General features: G+C 42.1%; 1 protein-coding gene across 4 annotated transcripts in view; it reads right to left on the minus strand.

Moving 5' to 3' along the window:
• Nucleotides 1-14,971, minus strand: part of MAP4K4 (mitogen-activated protein kinase kinase kinase kinase 4) — a 241,511-nt gene that overhangs the window by 67,916 nt on the left and 158,624 nt on the right. For all 4 annotated transcript variants that reach the window (XM_074964827.1, XM_074964835.1, XM_074964838.1 and 1 more), the window contains exons 7-12: nt 13,552-13,682; nt 10,473-10,527; nt 5,463-5,541; nt 3,126-3,301; nt 2,712-2,784; nt 1,486-1,696 (exon numbers count right to left, since the gene is read on the minus strand). In XM_074964827.1, coding sequence (XP_074820928.1) covers nt 1,486-1,696; nt 2,712-2,784; nt 3,126-3,301; nt 5,463-5,541; nt 10,473-10,527; nt 13,552-13,682 — 725 coding nt within the window. The remainder of the gene's footprint in view (nt 1-1,485; nt 1,697-2,711; nt 2,785-3,125; nt 3,302-5,462; nt 5,542-10,472; nt 10,528-13,551; nt 13,683-14,971) is intronic.

Below are 14,971 nucleotides of genomic sequence, written 5' to 3' on the forward strand. Positions count from 1 at the left end.
TCCCTGACTCAGTTTTCGTCTGCAAAATTTTTTAGAAAACTTTCCATCTGCCAGATCCTAAAGAACCTTTTATTTCCTCACTTACTAGCTGTCTTGTGTGAGCATTTAAATAAAGAAAGTTTAGAAACAAAATAATTAAGACAGACTCACAAGGGACAAGGTGATGTACAAAAAACTTTTGAGCAAGAAAATCCGAACAAACTATGTAAGCAAACAGTCAGTATATCCCAAAGGGTAAACATGCAAAAATTTACCTGGGGTTTTGTTAAAAAATTCAGATGGATATAGATACAAAAATGTATGAAAATGGCATGTCTCCTACAGGACAAATGGGAAAAAAATCCAGTACATTATGTATGATTTGCTACCTATGACATTGAGAAAAATGAATAATGGGTATTCTATACCATATACCTGTATGCTACTACACATAGAATTGTAGGCCTGGAAGGGACCTCAAGAAGCCCTCAAGTCCAGCCTCCCGCACTGAGGCAGGACCAAGTGAACCTACACCATTCCCTGACAGGTATTTGTCCAACCTGTTCTAAAAACCTCCAATGATGGTGACTCCACAACCTCTCTTGGAAACCTATTCCAGAGCTTAGCTATTCTTATAGTTAAGAGTTTTTCCTAATACCTAACCTAAATCTCCCTTGCTGCAGATTAAGCTCATTACTTCTTGTTTTATCTTCAGTGGACATCGAGAACGATTGATCACAGTCCTCTTCATAACAGCCTTTAACATATCAGACTGTTAAAAAGGTGCCCCCCCCCCCAAGGCTAAACATGCCCAATTTTGTTTAACCTTTCTTCATAAGTAGATTTTCAAAATCTTTCATCATTTTTGTTGCTCTCCGCTGGACTCTCTCCATGATTTGTCCAGAATTGGACACATTACTCCAACAGAGGGCCTCACCAGTACCAACTAGAGCAGGACAATTACCTCCCATATCTTACACAAGTCTGCACTGCATCAAAAAAGAGGTTGCCATCCACCACGCACTAATGCCAAATGCAGATATTTAAGAAAGCTCTAAAAGAACTCGGATACATACCATGAACAGATATTTCTCAAAGCCGTTTAAGCGGCATGATCTGGTTTAAGAAAGCTGTACACTGATAACTAAACATAAAAGTCTTTCCTTCTGTACAGCTACACCAAAAGTCTCTAGGCCAATTGCCTGGTATTTTGAATAGCAATAGATATATACATACACAATTATCTTCATTCAAAATACAATGCATTTAGGCTTTTGGAATCAGTTACCTCCTGGGAGTTTGCAGGGTATTCAGTATTTTTGGAAATCAGACCACCACGTCTACACATGGATGCAAGAGCTTTACTTTAGGATCCTGGTTTTGAAAATCTTAGCTAATGGATATATATACTGTTCTTGCACAATACACAGGGAATATTTCTTAAGAACTTGGGACAATAAGCATAACAGGAGCTCTGACACCTTAGCTCCAGTCTTCTATTTCTACCTCTTCTAGCCGCCTCCTTTGCTCTTTCTGCTGCTCTATGCGTTTCTGTCTCTCTGCCAACAGCTGCCTCTTGTACTCCTCCTGCTCTCGGAGCTGCTGTTCCTGGAGCAGCTGCTGTCTCCGAAGGGCCTCCGAACGTTCCTTGTTTTCCTGCTGCAGCCTCAGGAAATCACGTCGGAGGGTAGATTCTCCAGGCACATTGACAATCGAACTGCAAAAGCAGAAAGTTAAGCCTCCCATACCACAGAGCTGATACATTATATATATACACATTCACATACATACACACATATACATACACATACACACACACACACACACACATATATAATTAGTTTAAATTTTAATCTCTTGTCTTTCAAATAAAGATACTGGATACATATCAAATAGATACTCTCTCTGGAAGGTGTCAAACCAGGTCAGGCAAAATAAGTGCCAACACAAACTTTTTTCCAGTCCTTGAACCGAGCCTACATCCTCTCTTTAAAGACAGAGAGGTCTGATTAGAGCCGCAGCTACCTGTGTACTTTGCCCCAGACACACCCACTGTAAGTCTCACACACCCACAACCTCTACAACAGTGGTTCTCAACCAGGGGTACGCGTACCCCTTGGGGGACGCAGAGGTCTTCCAGGGGGTACACCAACTCATCTAGATATTTGCCTAGTTTTACAACAGGCTACATAAAAAGCACTAGCAAAATCAGTACAAACTAAAATTTCATACCATCGCTTGTTTATACTGCTCTATATACACTGAAATGTAAGTGCAATATTTATATTCCAATTGATTTATTTTGTATTTATGTGGTAAAAAGGAGAAAGTAAGCAATTTTTCAGTAATAGTGTGCTATGGCACTTTTGTATTTTTATGTCTGATTTTGTAAGCAAGTAGTTTTAAGTGAGGTGAACCTTGGAGGTACGCAAGACAAATCAGACTGCTGAAAGGGGTACAGAAGTCTGGAAAGGTTGAGAGCCAACAGGTATCAAGTCCCTCTGTGATGTATCCAAGTTTAGAGTGGACAGGATGGGGACCTCAAAAAAGTTCAGAGGTCTGAGCGAATGTTCAAACCTTTTGAGGTTCATGTCTCATTAGTGTATGTGATTAATTATATTTAGTAACAGGTATAAAGGCTTATGAAATAAAAGTAAACTCCAGATTTGTCAAGGCAGGTTATAAAACTATTTGTCTAGATCTTTTAATGGCCTCCCATCAGCAATTATTACCTTGGCTCTCCCTCTTGTTCAGGCACTTCCTCCTCCTCTTCCTCACTTCCGCTATATTCATATTCTGTTTCATCTAGCAAGAAAGAGGAAACAATATTCCAGGTGGCTCTTACAATTGTTTATTTTAAAATACTTAGCTCCGGCTATAGGGCCTCAGCAATCCAGTTCTGACCAGCTTAAATGATCAGATTTACATACAACATTTTGGAACAATTCAAATGTCATCTCATCCTAGAGACATAAGGAGACCTTCATTTGGATGTGAGCTTCAGTTTAATCCACAGGCTTTGTCTACAATGATAACTATATGGTCTTAGATTTTTTTGTAAAATCAGAGGTTGGTAGAATATCAAATAAACTGTTTCTAATAATATATACAAGTAAACACAGGCTTAGTTTTAAAAGTCTGCATACCCTTCTCTCCTCTCTTCTTTCTGGTCCTGTCTATATGGTCCTTAAGCTGGATTCGGACTTGCCTTTCATTTGGCTGATCGCGTATAAAAGGATGTTTTAAAAGCTGTTCGGTGGAGGGTCTCTGCATATAGTTCTTCACTAAACAACCTTCTATAAAACTAAAGAACTTTTTTGACCTGAGGGGAAAAAAAAGTGTAAAGCTAAGACTCAAATAATCCATTTTTCAGTTTTTCCTCATTAGTCCAAAACCCTTCAGTTCTCTTTCCCAAAATAGCATGCTTCTGTCTAGCAGCATAAATGGTGTCTTAGATAGATGTCTTCAAAAAAGCCACAAGAATGCTGCCAAGACAATTTGGGGACTCTTCCATTATTGCAAGTAATACCAACCTGTTTTTATATGCACTTGGCTTAGTGGGAATTGAAGAACATTTTGTTTTTTTAACTGAATAACTATGCATTTTTTAAAATAACATTTTCTGAATACTTAATGCCATATAATTTGTTCAATCAGGGCACACAGGACCAAATTAATCCCTGTTTTAACTACTGAAGTTAGTAATGGAATTCAATTCATCTCTGTCTAGTGGATAAAGGGATGAGGAATACATGTTTGGTAAATCAGAACATTATCTTGCTAAAGTAGTAACTACTCCATGGTACTCCTGGGGGAGTTCTGTGCCACTGCACAATGCAGAATTTTGCAGAAATTAACGTTGCGCATGCAGAATTTCGTTTCCTCCCCTGCAGTGCTGCTAGCCATCACTAGAGGCCACTGGACTCGGCAGAACCCAGCTTACATACAGAAGACACTGCTGGGGGGAAGGAGAGGGAGCTAGAGGGTTCCTGGCAGCTGCAGTTCCCAGCATACCCTGAGGGAAGAAGGCGGCACACAGGAAACTCCATGCAAACCTGGGACCAAGCATCAGGCGGTTTCTCCCTCTGGATCCCTGGACTCAGGGGGTCTGTATTGTTACTGACATACTTACTGACAGGTATTTTGAAATAAATTACCAAAATAACTGAAACTGGCAATTATGTAGTGTAGGAGGACATGAGGCACTCTTAAACAGACACTTTCAGGATAAAAATAATTTAATTTTTTTCCTTACCTCTGTTTCTAACAAAACTTTAGAAACAGAGTGAAAATAATGCTTAAAATTGTATTTTTCATCCCTTATCCTGTTTCCTTTTTGCCCTTCATTCACCTTGCTAAGTAAAAACAGTATCATTACTACTGCTGTTTTTAGCCAGTTTAACTTTCTGATTCTTATGCACTAGCAAAATGCGGCAATATTGGGGTTATAAACACTACAGGTAACGCTTACATCTAAAACAAACATTTTTTCATCCTTTTTCAAAACTATATGAATAGGTATGTATTCATAAACACTGTGTTTTATAAAAGTTTATTTAAAATACACACACTCACACAGATGCTCCAATAGTAAATTACTGTATGAGAAAGTCATTCCAAACAATGATCCAGTGCATCAAGTCAACAAAGTAAATTATGTTATTTATAGATCGGTGTAACTGGTCACATCACTTTACTAATTTCTTTTTTGACAGGACTCTAGCATTCAACCTCATAGTCATGCAATTTCCATTCACAGAGGGCATATTTCTTGTGTGAAACACACACACACACACACTTTTCCTTCACTTAAGAAGAAAGCACAGTAAAGCATTTCTTTGGTTAATGTTGAGGCTTTCATTGAGGATTTTAAGATTCTCATCTTCAACCTACATAAACCCTCATTCTAGTGAAAATTATTGCTTCATACAAATCAGTTGTGTCTAATAATGGGGAGGAAAATCCCATATTGTTAAGCGATTATTCCCAGCTGGCAAGAAGAACAATTTCAATCGTTTGCAATAATTATAGTAAAAGCCTTCATTAATTTTAATAGTTCCTTTCAACTCAGCATCTAGAAGTCAATGGCGCTGTCCTGTTTCTTTATAATACTGTATCTTAGAAAAGATATTGCATATTAGAAATGCAGCAGAAGTCTAGACTTTGAGCTGTGGTATAATTTGTCACCTTAATATGATGCTGCTCTGTCAACAGAACAGCTCATTTTTTGTCTCATGATTCAAAAGAGAAAATTTCGCTAAAAAAAAATAGAGCTAAAAAATAATCAATGCACATCTCATTTTGTGCTTTGATTTAATAGTGCAGAAGATAATAAAAAGAGTGATTTTAGCCAGCTTAAATTATTTTACAGTTCTATGGAAATGGTAAGAAAAAAGCATGCCATGAAATAAGAGATAAAAAAGTGCTATGTTGTAAAGAAAACAATGAAACAGACTACAGAAAACAAAGGAGCCTCTACATACCATTTCTTGGATTTTAGACGTGGAGGAGGGTTTCTGGGTATAAGAAACAGCGCCCTCATTGGATGCATGTCACAGAGGGCTGGAAAAAAATATAATTTTGTTCAGTTGTTTTTCCACTTCTCGTGGTTCTGCATTTTCACTGTCTTCACTTCAGGATTATTTCATTTTCATAGACATTTCCCCATCACCAACCGCTACATGTGATGGACACGGGAATGACATTAAGCAGAATTAAACTGAAATGCAAAAGTTAAGACAACAGTTCTGCCCCTAACTGCGAGTTTAATGCGACCAAAAATAAAGGCCTAGATTATCTGCTCAGATCCAAACATGGAAGGGACCTCTGTGAAGAGATCTCCACCTCCCTTATGGAAGGGAGAGTCAGCCTCCTCTGCAGCACTGTCCCCACACCGTTCTCCAAACACAAGGGCACTCCGTAGTGTCAGGGTCCATAAAGGCGGCGGGGGTAGAGACAGAGCAGGTTGGGGCCCAAAATGAGGCCAGGAGCAAGGGGCCCCTGTGGCAAAGGAGAACATCCTGATATTTCAACTTCAGCTGAACACCACTGCCAATGAGTGAAGAGAAAAAGGAGGTGCTGAGGGCTAGAAATGGTAGGAGGCAAAGGACTCTGTGCAGATGGCCCTAATCTTCCATGCTTGGCAGTGGATCTCTCAACCTCTCCTGCAGGGAGAGTAAACCTAAAGGAATGACCAGAGAGAATACCGGTGAGGGGTTCATTATGACTCATTTCCTCCCCCAACAGACCCTGTTGTGAGTTCTTCTGTAAGAGGGGCCAATCTGAACCCAACAGTTTAGCATGAAGTAATATCAATTACCAATTCCAATCAAGTGAAATGCACACACAGGTTACGGAGCCCAGTGACAGAGATTTAATTAAAGCAAGAGGAGGTTACCTACCTGTAACTGGAGATATATGGTCCCTGTCTGTATTCCACTGTATTCCATCATGCGTCTAGACCGAGAGATTTTGAAAGTAGTAGTGTCCGTTGGTCCACCCCACCTTTTATTGCCTCAGATGAAACCATGAGGTAAACCGACTATGACTCCAGTTCTTTCTCCCCCACAAATCCAACGGCTCCGCAGCGGAGGGGAAGGAGGGCAGGAAGTGGAATAGAGATAGGGACCACACATCTTGAAGAGACTCCAATTACAGGTTAGTAACCTCATAGTCCCTATCTATATTCCACTGAGGGTGATTAACAAGCAGGACCTACATCAGAGGAGGGTGCGAGGATGAGGATGGAATGGCTGAGTGGAAGACAGCCGTGCCAAATACAGCGTTGATAGCGGAGTCCTGCACCCAGACGTAATGCGTAGAGAAGGTATGTACTGAATTCTACGTGGCCACCCTACATGTGTCCTGAAGCAGCACATCTTAGAGGGTGACTGTGGTCGAAACCAGGGCTCTCATGGAAGGGGCTCTCACCCTGGGGGAGGAGGCGGCAATCCTGACAGCTGATAGCACAATGCAAGGCAATGCACCCCAAAATTAATTTAGATTTTCTCTGTGTGGAGATTGCCTGTTCTTTAACTCTCTCAACTATAGCAGTAAACAATCTAGGAGATTTCCTGATCGGTCTTGTCCTCTGCAGGTAGAAGGCCAAAGCCCAATCGTGTCGAAGGAGTGAAGTTGTCGTGCCTCTTCTGCGGCATCAGGCTTCGGAAAGGAAGCAGGTAAGTGGATGGGTTGGTTCAGATGAAACTTGGATACGACCTTTGACAGAAATTTGGGGTGTAGGTTCAGAGAGACTTTATCCTAATGGAAAGTGGTAAAAGGAGGGTCTGCCATCATGGCCACATGTTCACCTACCCTTCTCGCCGAAGGGACAGCCACAAGGAAGGCAACTTTCATGGAAAGGAGTGACATAGAACATGAAGCCAGCAGCTCGAAGGGCTGTTTCATTAGTGCCAACAGAACGAGGTTAACGTCCCACTGGTGAGCAATAGGCTGTAGGATGTGATGAGGCGTTTCTGAAACCTAAAAGTCCATGGGTGTGTAAATATGAAGTGTCCCTCCATGGTGGGGAGTGGAAGGCACTAACTGCAGCTAGATATATCTTGAGGGAGAGATGCAAAGCTTTCAAGGGCAGGAGGTAATCCAAAAATAGGGGAATTGGCACCTCTTCTAGGGAAAGCCCCTTCTGTTGGGCCCAGGGGGTGAAGCGGTTCCACTTGGCCTGGTAGGAATGCCTAGTGGACTCTTTCCTGCTGCTCAAGAGGCTGTTTTGCACCTCTCATGAACACACCCATTCTAGAGAATATGCCCATCCAAATACCACACTCTGAGGTGAAGCATCTGTATATCTGATCCTGTTGTGACACTGCCTCATTAGCTTGGAGAAAGTAGGGACGGGCTGACACGTGATGTAGGTTGGAAAACCACAACTGCCTGGGCCAGCATGGGAAAATCAAGATAACCATTGCTCTGACCCGCCTGATCTTGTGAAGTACTCGTGGCAGGAGTGGTAGAGGGGAGAAGGCATTGTTAATCTGGTCCAACCAGCAGAGTATGAGCGCATCACCTTGAAGGAAGGGACCACTACCCCCCTGGAGCAATAAGCGCTGCATTTGTTGTTGACGGCAGAGTTGAAAAGGTCCCTGGTCAGAATCCCCCCATTGGTGGAAGATATCACATACTACGGTGTCGTGGAGTTCCCACTCGTGATCGATCACAAATTGTCTGCTGAGAGAGAGTCTGCAATCACATTCTGAGTCCCCAGGAGGTAGGCTGAAAATAACAGGATCTGGTGGGTGATGCACCAATTCCAGAGGTTGACCACCTCAGTACAGAGAGCAGTTGATTTTGTGCACCCTTGTTTGTTGATGTGGTAAAAAGTGGTGGTGGTGTCCAACATGATAAGAATACGATGGGGATGGATGGATGGGAGAAATACACAGCATGCCTTCCTTACAGCCCGGAGTTCCAGAATGTTGATGTGCATTGTGGATTCCCAAGGGGTCCATGTTCCCTCTGTCATGTAATCTCCTGTGTGCACTCCGCATCCTACGAGGGATGTGTCAATGACGATCGCCCTGTCTAGGGAAGATGGGAGAAAGGGGACTCCCACACAAACCTGTCACAGGTCCATCCAACACTGGAAGGAAGAGTACCACATGCTTCCTTACCTCCCGGCTAGACCCTGGCGCATGGTCCATAGCGGTGGTACCACAGTGCTGACTTCAGACTCCGTAGCTGGAGGCGCACTCCTGGCAGCACCAGGCCGATGTACAGTGGAGGCTACCCAGCCAGGGTCTGAATGAGGTCTCATGGCGACTTCCATGAGGGGCTTCCGGAAGCAGAGAGCTCAACCTTCTCGGGTACGGCTGGGAAGCACTGGCAGATACTGCACCTGGATGCAGTGTGGGCTTTCCCCAAGCAGTAGAGGCAGTGTTGATGTTCGTCGCAGACAGAGAAGGAATGCAGGCAGGAGGCACAGATTTTAAAGCCTGAGGTTTTCAGCACAGTCCAGTATCCACACGTGAGTATGGGTGGGAGGGTCCATGCAGAATAAAACTCTCCAGAAAGAACCCCAATTCTACTCCTAAAACTAGCAAACTACTATAAACACAACAGAAACAGTAAACTACTCTAAAAACTATGTTCAATTGTGTATTTTAAGGTGCATCACATGCAAGAGGACACTAATAATTCCAACCCGGACCATGCAACAGTAAGAAGAAACTGGTGATGTGATCGGTCTGCCTCTCCCTTTGTCACCTCAGACAAAACCATGAAGCTAGCCAGGGGCATAAGCAAGGACCAACAGACGCTACTACTTCCCAAATCTCCGGCTCCGGATACATAGTGCACATGTGTAAACCCTCAGTGGAATACAACAGGGACTAGCACTGGATGAAGAGCAAAAAGTATGTACATGTTCTGAACCAAAAAGTGGTTTAAGAAACCGAAAGAACTAAAGTTACATGCAGACTAATAGCCAAACAGTAGTTCTAATGCTGTTAGCTTTGTGCTAGTCGATTTGTCCTGGGAGAAGCCTCTGTCGATTTGGACCCATGCAAATGTGCAATTATGAGAAAAACCCATCAGATCTCTTAAAACGTGAATGTGAATACGAACAGTGAGCTGTATGTTAGATTTAAAAATCAGAGTTGTAAGCATGGGCTACAATGAAGCTACCATTTTGAAGCTAGACAGAAGTCAACACCCCTGAATGTCTGAGTATGGTGGTAGGAAAAAAGCCAATTTGCAGTTTTACAAGTAAAATAGTTACTTTATGCTTTGTTAATCTTCACAGAGGACATGTGGGAGAAAAAAGCACTATGGAAAAGTTAGGCATTTTTAATTTTACCCCTCAAAAATCATCAGACTTGACAGCTGAATATACTCAAATAGTCTGCTTTTAAAAGTTCTTCCCTGACAGTATTAAAACTAGGTTATAATTTAAACCACTGTCTTCCAAGAGTCTTCTACTCTGTCCAATGAAAGTAGAAAACAATTCGTAATAGGAGATTTAAATAGATAAGTCTCAGAGTTCAAGAAGAATGTTACCATTACACAGACTCATGGAAATCAGAGATAGAAAGGACCGACTAAGCCATGCAGTCTATCTCCCTGACAGAGCAGGATTTTTCAAGCCAGTACACTTTTAGCATTTTTTTCTCGCAGTCTGGTTTAAATATCCCAAGCAATAGGGCTTCCACCACTTCCCTGTGGACACAATTCCAAAGCCTAATATATCTCATGGTCAGGAAGTTCACAGATCCGTTGGCTTCCAAATAGCCCTGTCATTGCTATTACACTACTACAATTACACTGCACAGTAATGCTTTAACATTGTAGTCTCTTTATCAACAGAGTTGCCATTTATAGAATTTTATATTTATGGTGCAGGAAAAACCAAGGAGTAAAGATACACCATCAGTGCATTTTCAGAAACCTCAAAACTGGGTTTGGATTACAACCAGCAACTTCTAAGTATATGTTTCTGTCTTAATGAACCCTTAAGAAAAAGCACACATATCACTTACGGGGAGCTCCTTCTGCCATCTCAATGGCCGTAATGCCACATGACCAAAGGTCACTCTGCAGAGAAAGAGACCATATGTTAGTAGGTACACTTTGTCACACTAGGTAACGGCGTCTACTAATGCACTGCAGGTAAGAAACTAAAACCAGCTACCAAGGTTATTTAAACAACAGTTTTTAAAATGGCTTTTCTTCTTTTAATCCTAATATAAAATGCTAAATATGATACCATACAGTATTTATGTTATATACACACACAATTATGCACACATAAGTTCTTAATGGTATACAAACACTTCCATATTAGGACATTTCAAGACATAATTAGGTCATAATTGCCCAAACGTTAAGTTCTGTAAAAAATCATATTTCCCATGGATATAGTTATTGTAAGAGGTGAACATTCCCCGGTAGTATTTGCAATCCAAACATTGCAGCCCTCTCCTAGCATATGAGACCCTGAAAATGTATAGACTAGAAGCAAAAGTGAAACCAACAAGTCAGTTTTCAGATGTGTTCATTATCAGACATACAAAACATTAAATAAAATAGTTCTAAAAATTAGATTTTTAAAATTCTTTTCTGCTGTTGTTAATCTAATAGTATTTTTACGTAGGGATTTTTTTTAAAAATTGAGCCCATCATTGTTTATTGGCAGTTCAGCCAAACCTCTACCCTTTACGTTGCCCAATAAAATTAGAACATGCCATAGCAGCATGAATTCCTAATGCCAGGAGACACAGGCAACCGGCTATGTGCCCAAGAAAAATAAGAAGCTACTGTCCCTTGGAACACGGGTGGCCAGAGTGAGCACCTCATTCCAGCAGTCTCGTATTATTTGTGGCATTACACAAGGGGGATCCTGGAATGGAAATCTTTCAGGATATTAGCACTGGATAGCCACTAGGACCAGAGGATAACTGCATTCCCTGCTGAATCAGAACTATGGTTTAGAGATTCTCTTCCACCATAGGAACACCAAGAATAAGTAACTGCTGAACAGTCCTGGAGTGGAACTGAGCTCAAGGGGCTACAGTAGGTCCTGACAGGAGACTGTATCATCCCCATTCGGGATGTGGGGAAGAGAACTACTGTTGAGGAAAATGGTGCTCACAGCTTCCAGGTTGATAATCCTTTTAGAATATGGGAAGACATACTGGAATGGGTGAACAAACTCTTCTCTGTGCTCACCATTAGCTCCACGCAATGGAACAACTGCATTTTCAGGCCCCAGAAGCTTCTCAACCAGGCACCAGTTTCTTCTGGCTCAACCCATCAGTTGCAATGATTTAATCAGTTGCAATGATTAAATTAAGCTTGTAAAACACTAATTTTCTAAGAAAAAGAATATGTAATAGGAGGATATTGAGATGTCTCCATGTGAAGTACCTCCACTTCACATCAGGAGCAATAAGGAGCTCACATCAGGAGCATTTTAAGAGACATAAGTGTAAATCACAGGCTTTGTACACCTCATGGAATTGCTTACATTTGATCCCCTTTAATTATTAAACATGTAGATTAGTTTGGGGGTTTTCTCCCCCTCAGAATAATTTCTATCTATTGAGGTCTGTTATTTTACTTTAACCTTTATCCTTATGTCTTATCAACTCCACCCTGAAAGGGATTACATTTTTTCACAGATCTCAATCAGGACAAAGAATATGTAAAGTTATTAGTCAAGACGAATGGGCTCAATCCTAGCTAGATGTTCAGGTATGCATAATATCAACCATGGACATTCATATATCTAACATGAGTATCAACCCCAATTCACTAGCTCCAATGCTCTTGATGTAACTATAATCAGACTTTCACATTTCCTAGCTACCTCTCCTAGTTTTAATGCTTGAAGAGATGCATTAGTCTGAGAAAAGATTAAAAACATTTCATATTTTATTCCCTCTCTTGTGGCTCCCTGAAACAAGCTATAAGGTACTTGGGAGATTTCCAGAAAGCTTCTATCAAGGAATTTAGCTTTAGAAGATGTGGCAAAAACAAAAAGAACTGTTGGTGCAAATACCATCAAGCCAATTTTACTCTTAGGGAGGTTAGATTTGATGTTTGCAGCTCAGTGAAGGACCAGTTGTGTCCAATTAATTTTTGGAGAAATATATTGTTTGATGGATAAATCTTCTATGTGATTGTGACAGAGTGCTGAGAACAAGCAGCTGAACCATCACTCTGGTCACTGTAAATCCAAGTAGTTCCCCCATGCCAGGGGGAAGGAGTGACTAGTTACTAGAGCTGGGGCGAGAAATAAGGAGATAATTAGCCCATTAACAGTAAGCGTAGAAAAGGAGCACAGGAAGGAAGTGCAAGAGAGGGAGACAGAAAGGCCAGCAAGGCTAACAAAGGGAGATCTCTGTGTGGAGGAGCTCTCTTCTCTCTGGCAAAAGGGGATGATGATTGTATGTCACTGTAAATAGAATTGCTGCACAGGGGTGGTGGCTGATATAACAAAAATAAACTACATGATGTGGGTTACAAACAAGAGGTGGTAAAGCCATTTGTGCAGAAAGATAAAAGTGGAGAGCCGTGCCCAGCCATAGTGATTAACATTCAGATGATCTCTCAAACCAGGACAGCGCATGCTTTAACCAGCTCCTTCTGTATTACATTGTAACTTAACGCTTCTATTCTGGCAAAAAGATGCATTTGAGCTGGGGGCTCTATTTAAGGCAAGTGTTAAAATGTATTGTTCTGAGATTACCGCAATAAGCAGGATATATTAAACAAATTAAAATGCTAAGATATTCATAGAAATTGAAAACAACAAAATTTCTTGCTAGACTCTTTCTACACCATTTTGAACAGTGCCTAGCACAAGGAGGTCTCTGTCCTTGACTGAGGCTCTTAGGAGCTACTGCAGTACAAGTAACAAATACGGTGTTATTAATTATGATAATCTAGTAACGATCTGTTCTTTGTATTCACGTTATACAGATTTACCTTTACAAGAAATCACTCTCAACCATACACAGAGACAATGTAAGAGACAAATATAAGAACTACCTTCACTCATGGTTATTAGACAATAGATAACACTATTTTATTACTGTGTAAACAGGACTTTCTTACTCTGTAATCATAAGTAGCATCTGGATTTTCATCACAGGCAATAACTTCAGGAGCCATCCAGTATGGGGTTCCAATAAATGTGTTTCTCCTGCCAACCGTCCTGTCCAGCTGGGCACTAACACCAAAATCCACTGTGGGCGGAAAAAAGATTAAAATAAAGTAAGAGGGGGGGAAAAACATGCTGCGATTACTTCTCTAAGATAATTTGGAAAATAAACCCATGTGGAAGATCCAGGTGGGAGAGCCATGTTCAGGAGAAACCATTAAGGTTAATACTCAAACTTGCCAGTGTCCTCAGGCATCAGACCACAAAAATCAGGAGAAAGAGCAAAACACAACTAGCTCTTCAAGACCTCTTACTGGGCTGCCAGCACAGTCTTCCCATTATCTGTGGAGCTACTCTTCCCATAGCAGAGAAAACGGATGCAAACATATTGTCTTGGGGGCAGAGGGAGACTTGCTATCTCCAGTAATCATGAGACAGGGTGTCTTGGCTTATCCAGAGTGACCCTGCTTTCCACAGATGCTCTCATGGTGTGGCGGCAGCACCACCAAGTCAGCTGGGCCACTAATTGGTCCTCCACTCTCTCTGCCCAAAATTCAGGACAGAAAATCAAGTATTGCTCACAGGGACTGCTTCCTGTCCTAACACATGTGAATGAGGCACAGTGGGAAGCAAATGTGGAGCACAGTTCAAAAAAACAGTTACTTGCTTTCTTGTAACTATTGTTCTTTGAGATGTATTGTTCACGTCCATTCCACATTAGCTGTGCGCACGCCGCGTACGCAAGTGTCGGAAACTTTTTCCCTTGGCGCCACTGCGCCGTGCATATATACCCCTGCTGGCCCGACCCCCTCCGGTTCCTCCTTGTCGGCGACTCCGACAGAGGGGTAGGAGGGTGTGTGGTGGAATGGACGTGAACAACACATCTCGAAGAACAACAGTTACGAGAAAGTAAGTAACCGTTTTTTCTTCTTCGAGTGCTTGTTCACGTCCATTCCAAATTAGGTGAATTACAAGCTTACCTCTGGAGGAGGGTAGGAGTCACGGAACAACTGCTCGGAGGACCACTCTGCCAACTGCCGCATCTTCTCTGGCCTGCTGGTTGACTCCGTAGTGGGTTGTGAAGGTGTGCACCCGGATTCTCTGCCTCTGTAAGAAGGCCGCCCCCACCGCCATGCACTTCGTGAACACCCATGGGGCCGCGGCTAGACCTAACGGGAGAACTGCAAACTGGTAATGTTCTTGGCCCACGGTGAAGCGTAGGAACTGCCGATGTGCTGGGTGGATGGCGATATTAAAGTATGTGTCCTTCATGTCGAGGGCAGCGTACCAGTCCCCTGGATCCAGGGAAGGGATGATGGTGCCCAGAGAGACCATGCGGAACCGGGCCTTGACCAGGAACTTGTTGAGCCCGCG

Source organism: Natator depressus, chromosome 1 (assembly GCF_965152275.1).
Source record: "Natator depressus isolate rNatDep1 chromosome 1, rNatDep2.hap1, whole genome shotgun sequence".
Lineage (NCBI taxonomy): Eukaryota > Metazoa > Chordata > Testudines > Cheloniidae > Natator > Natator depressus.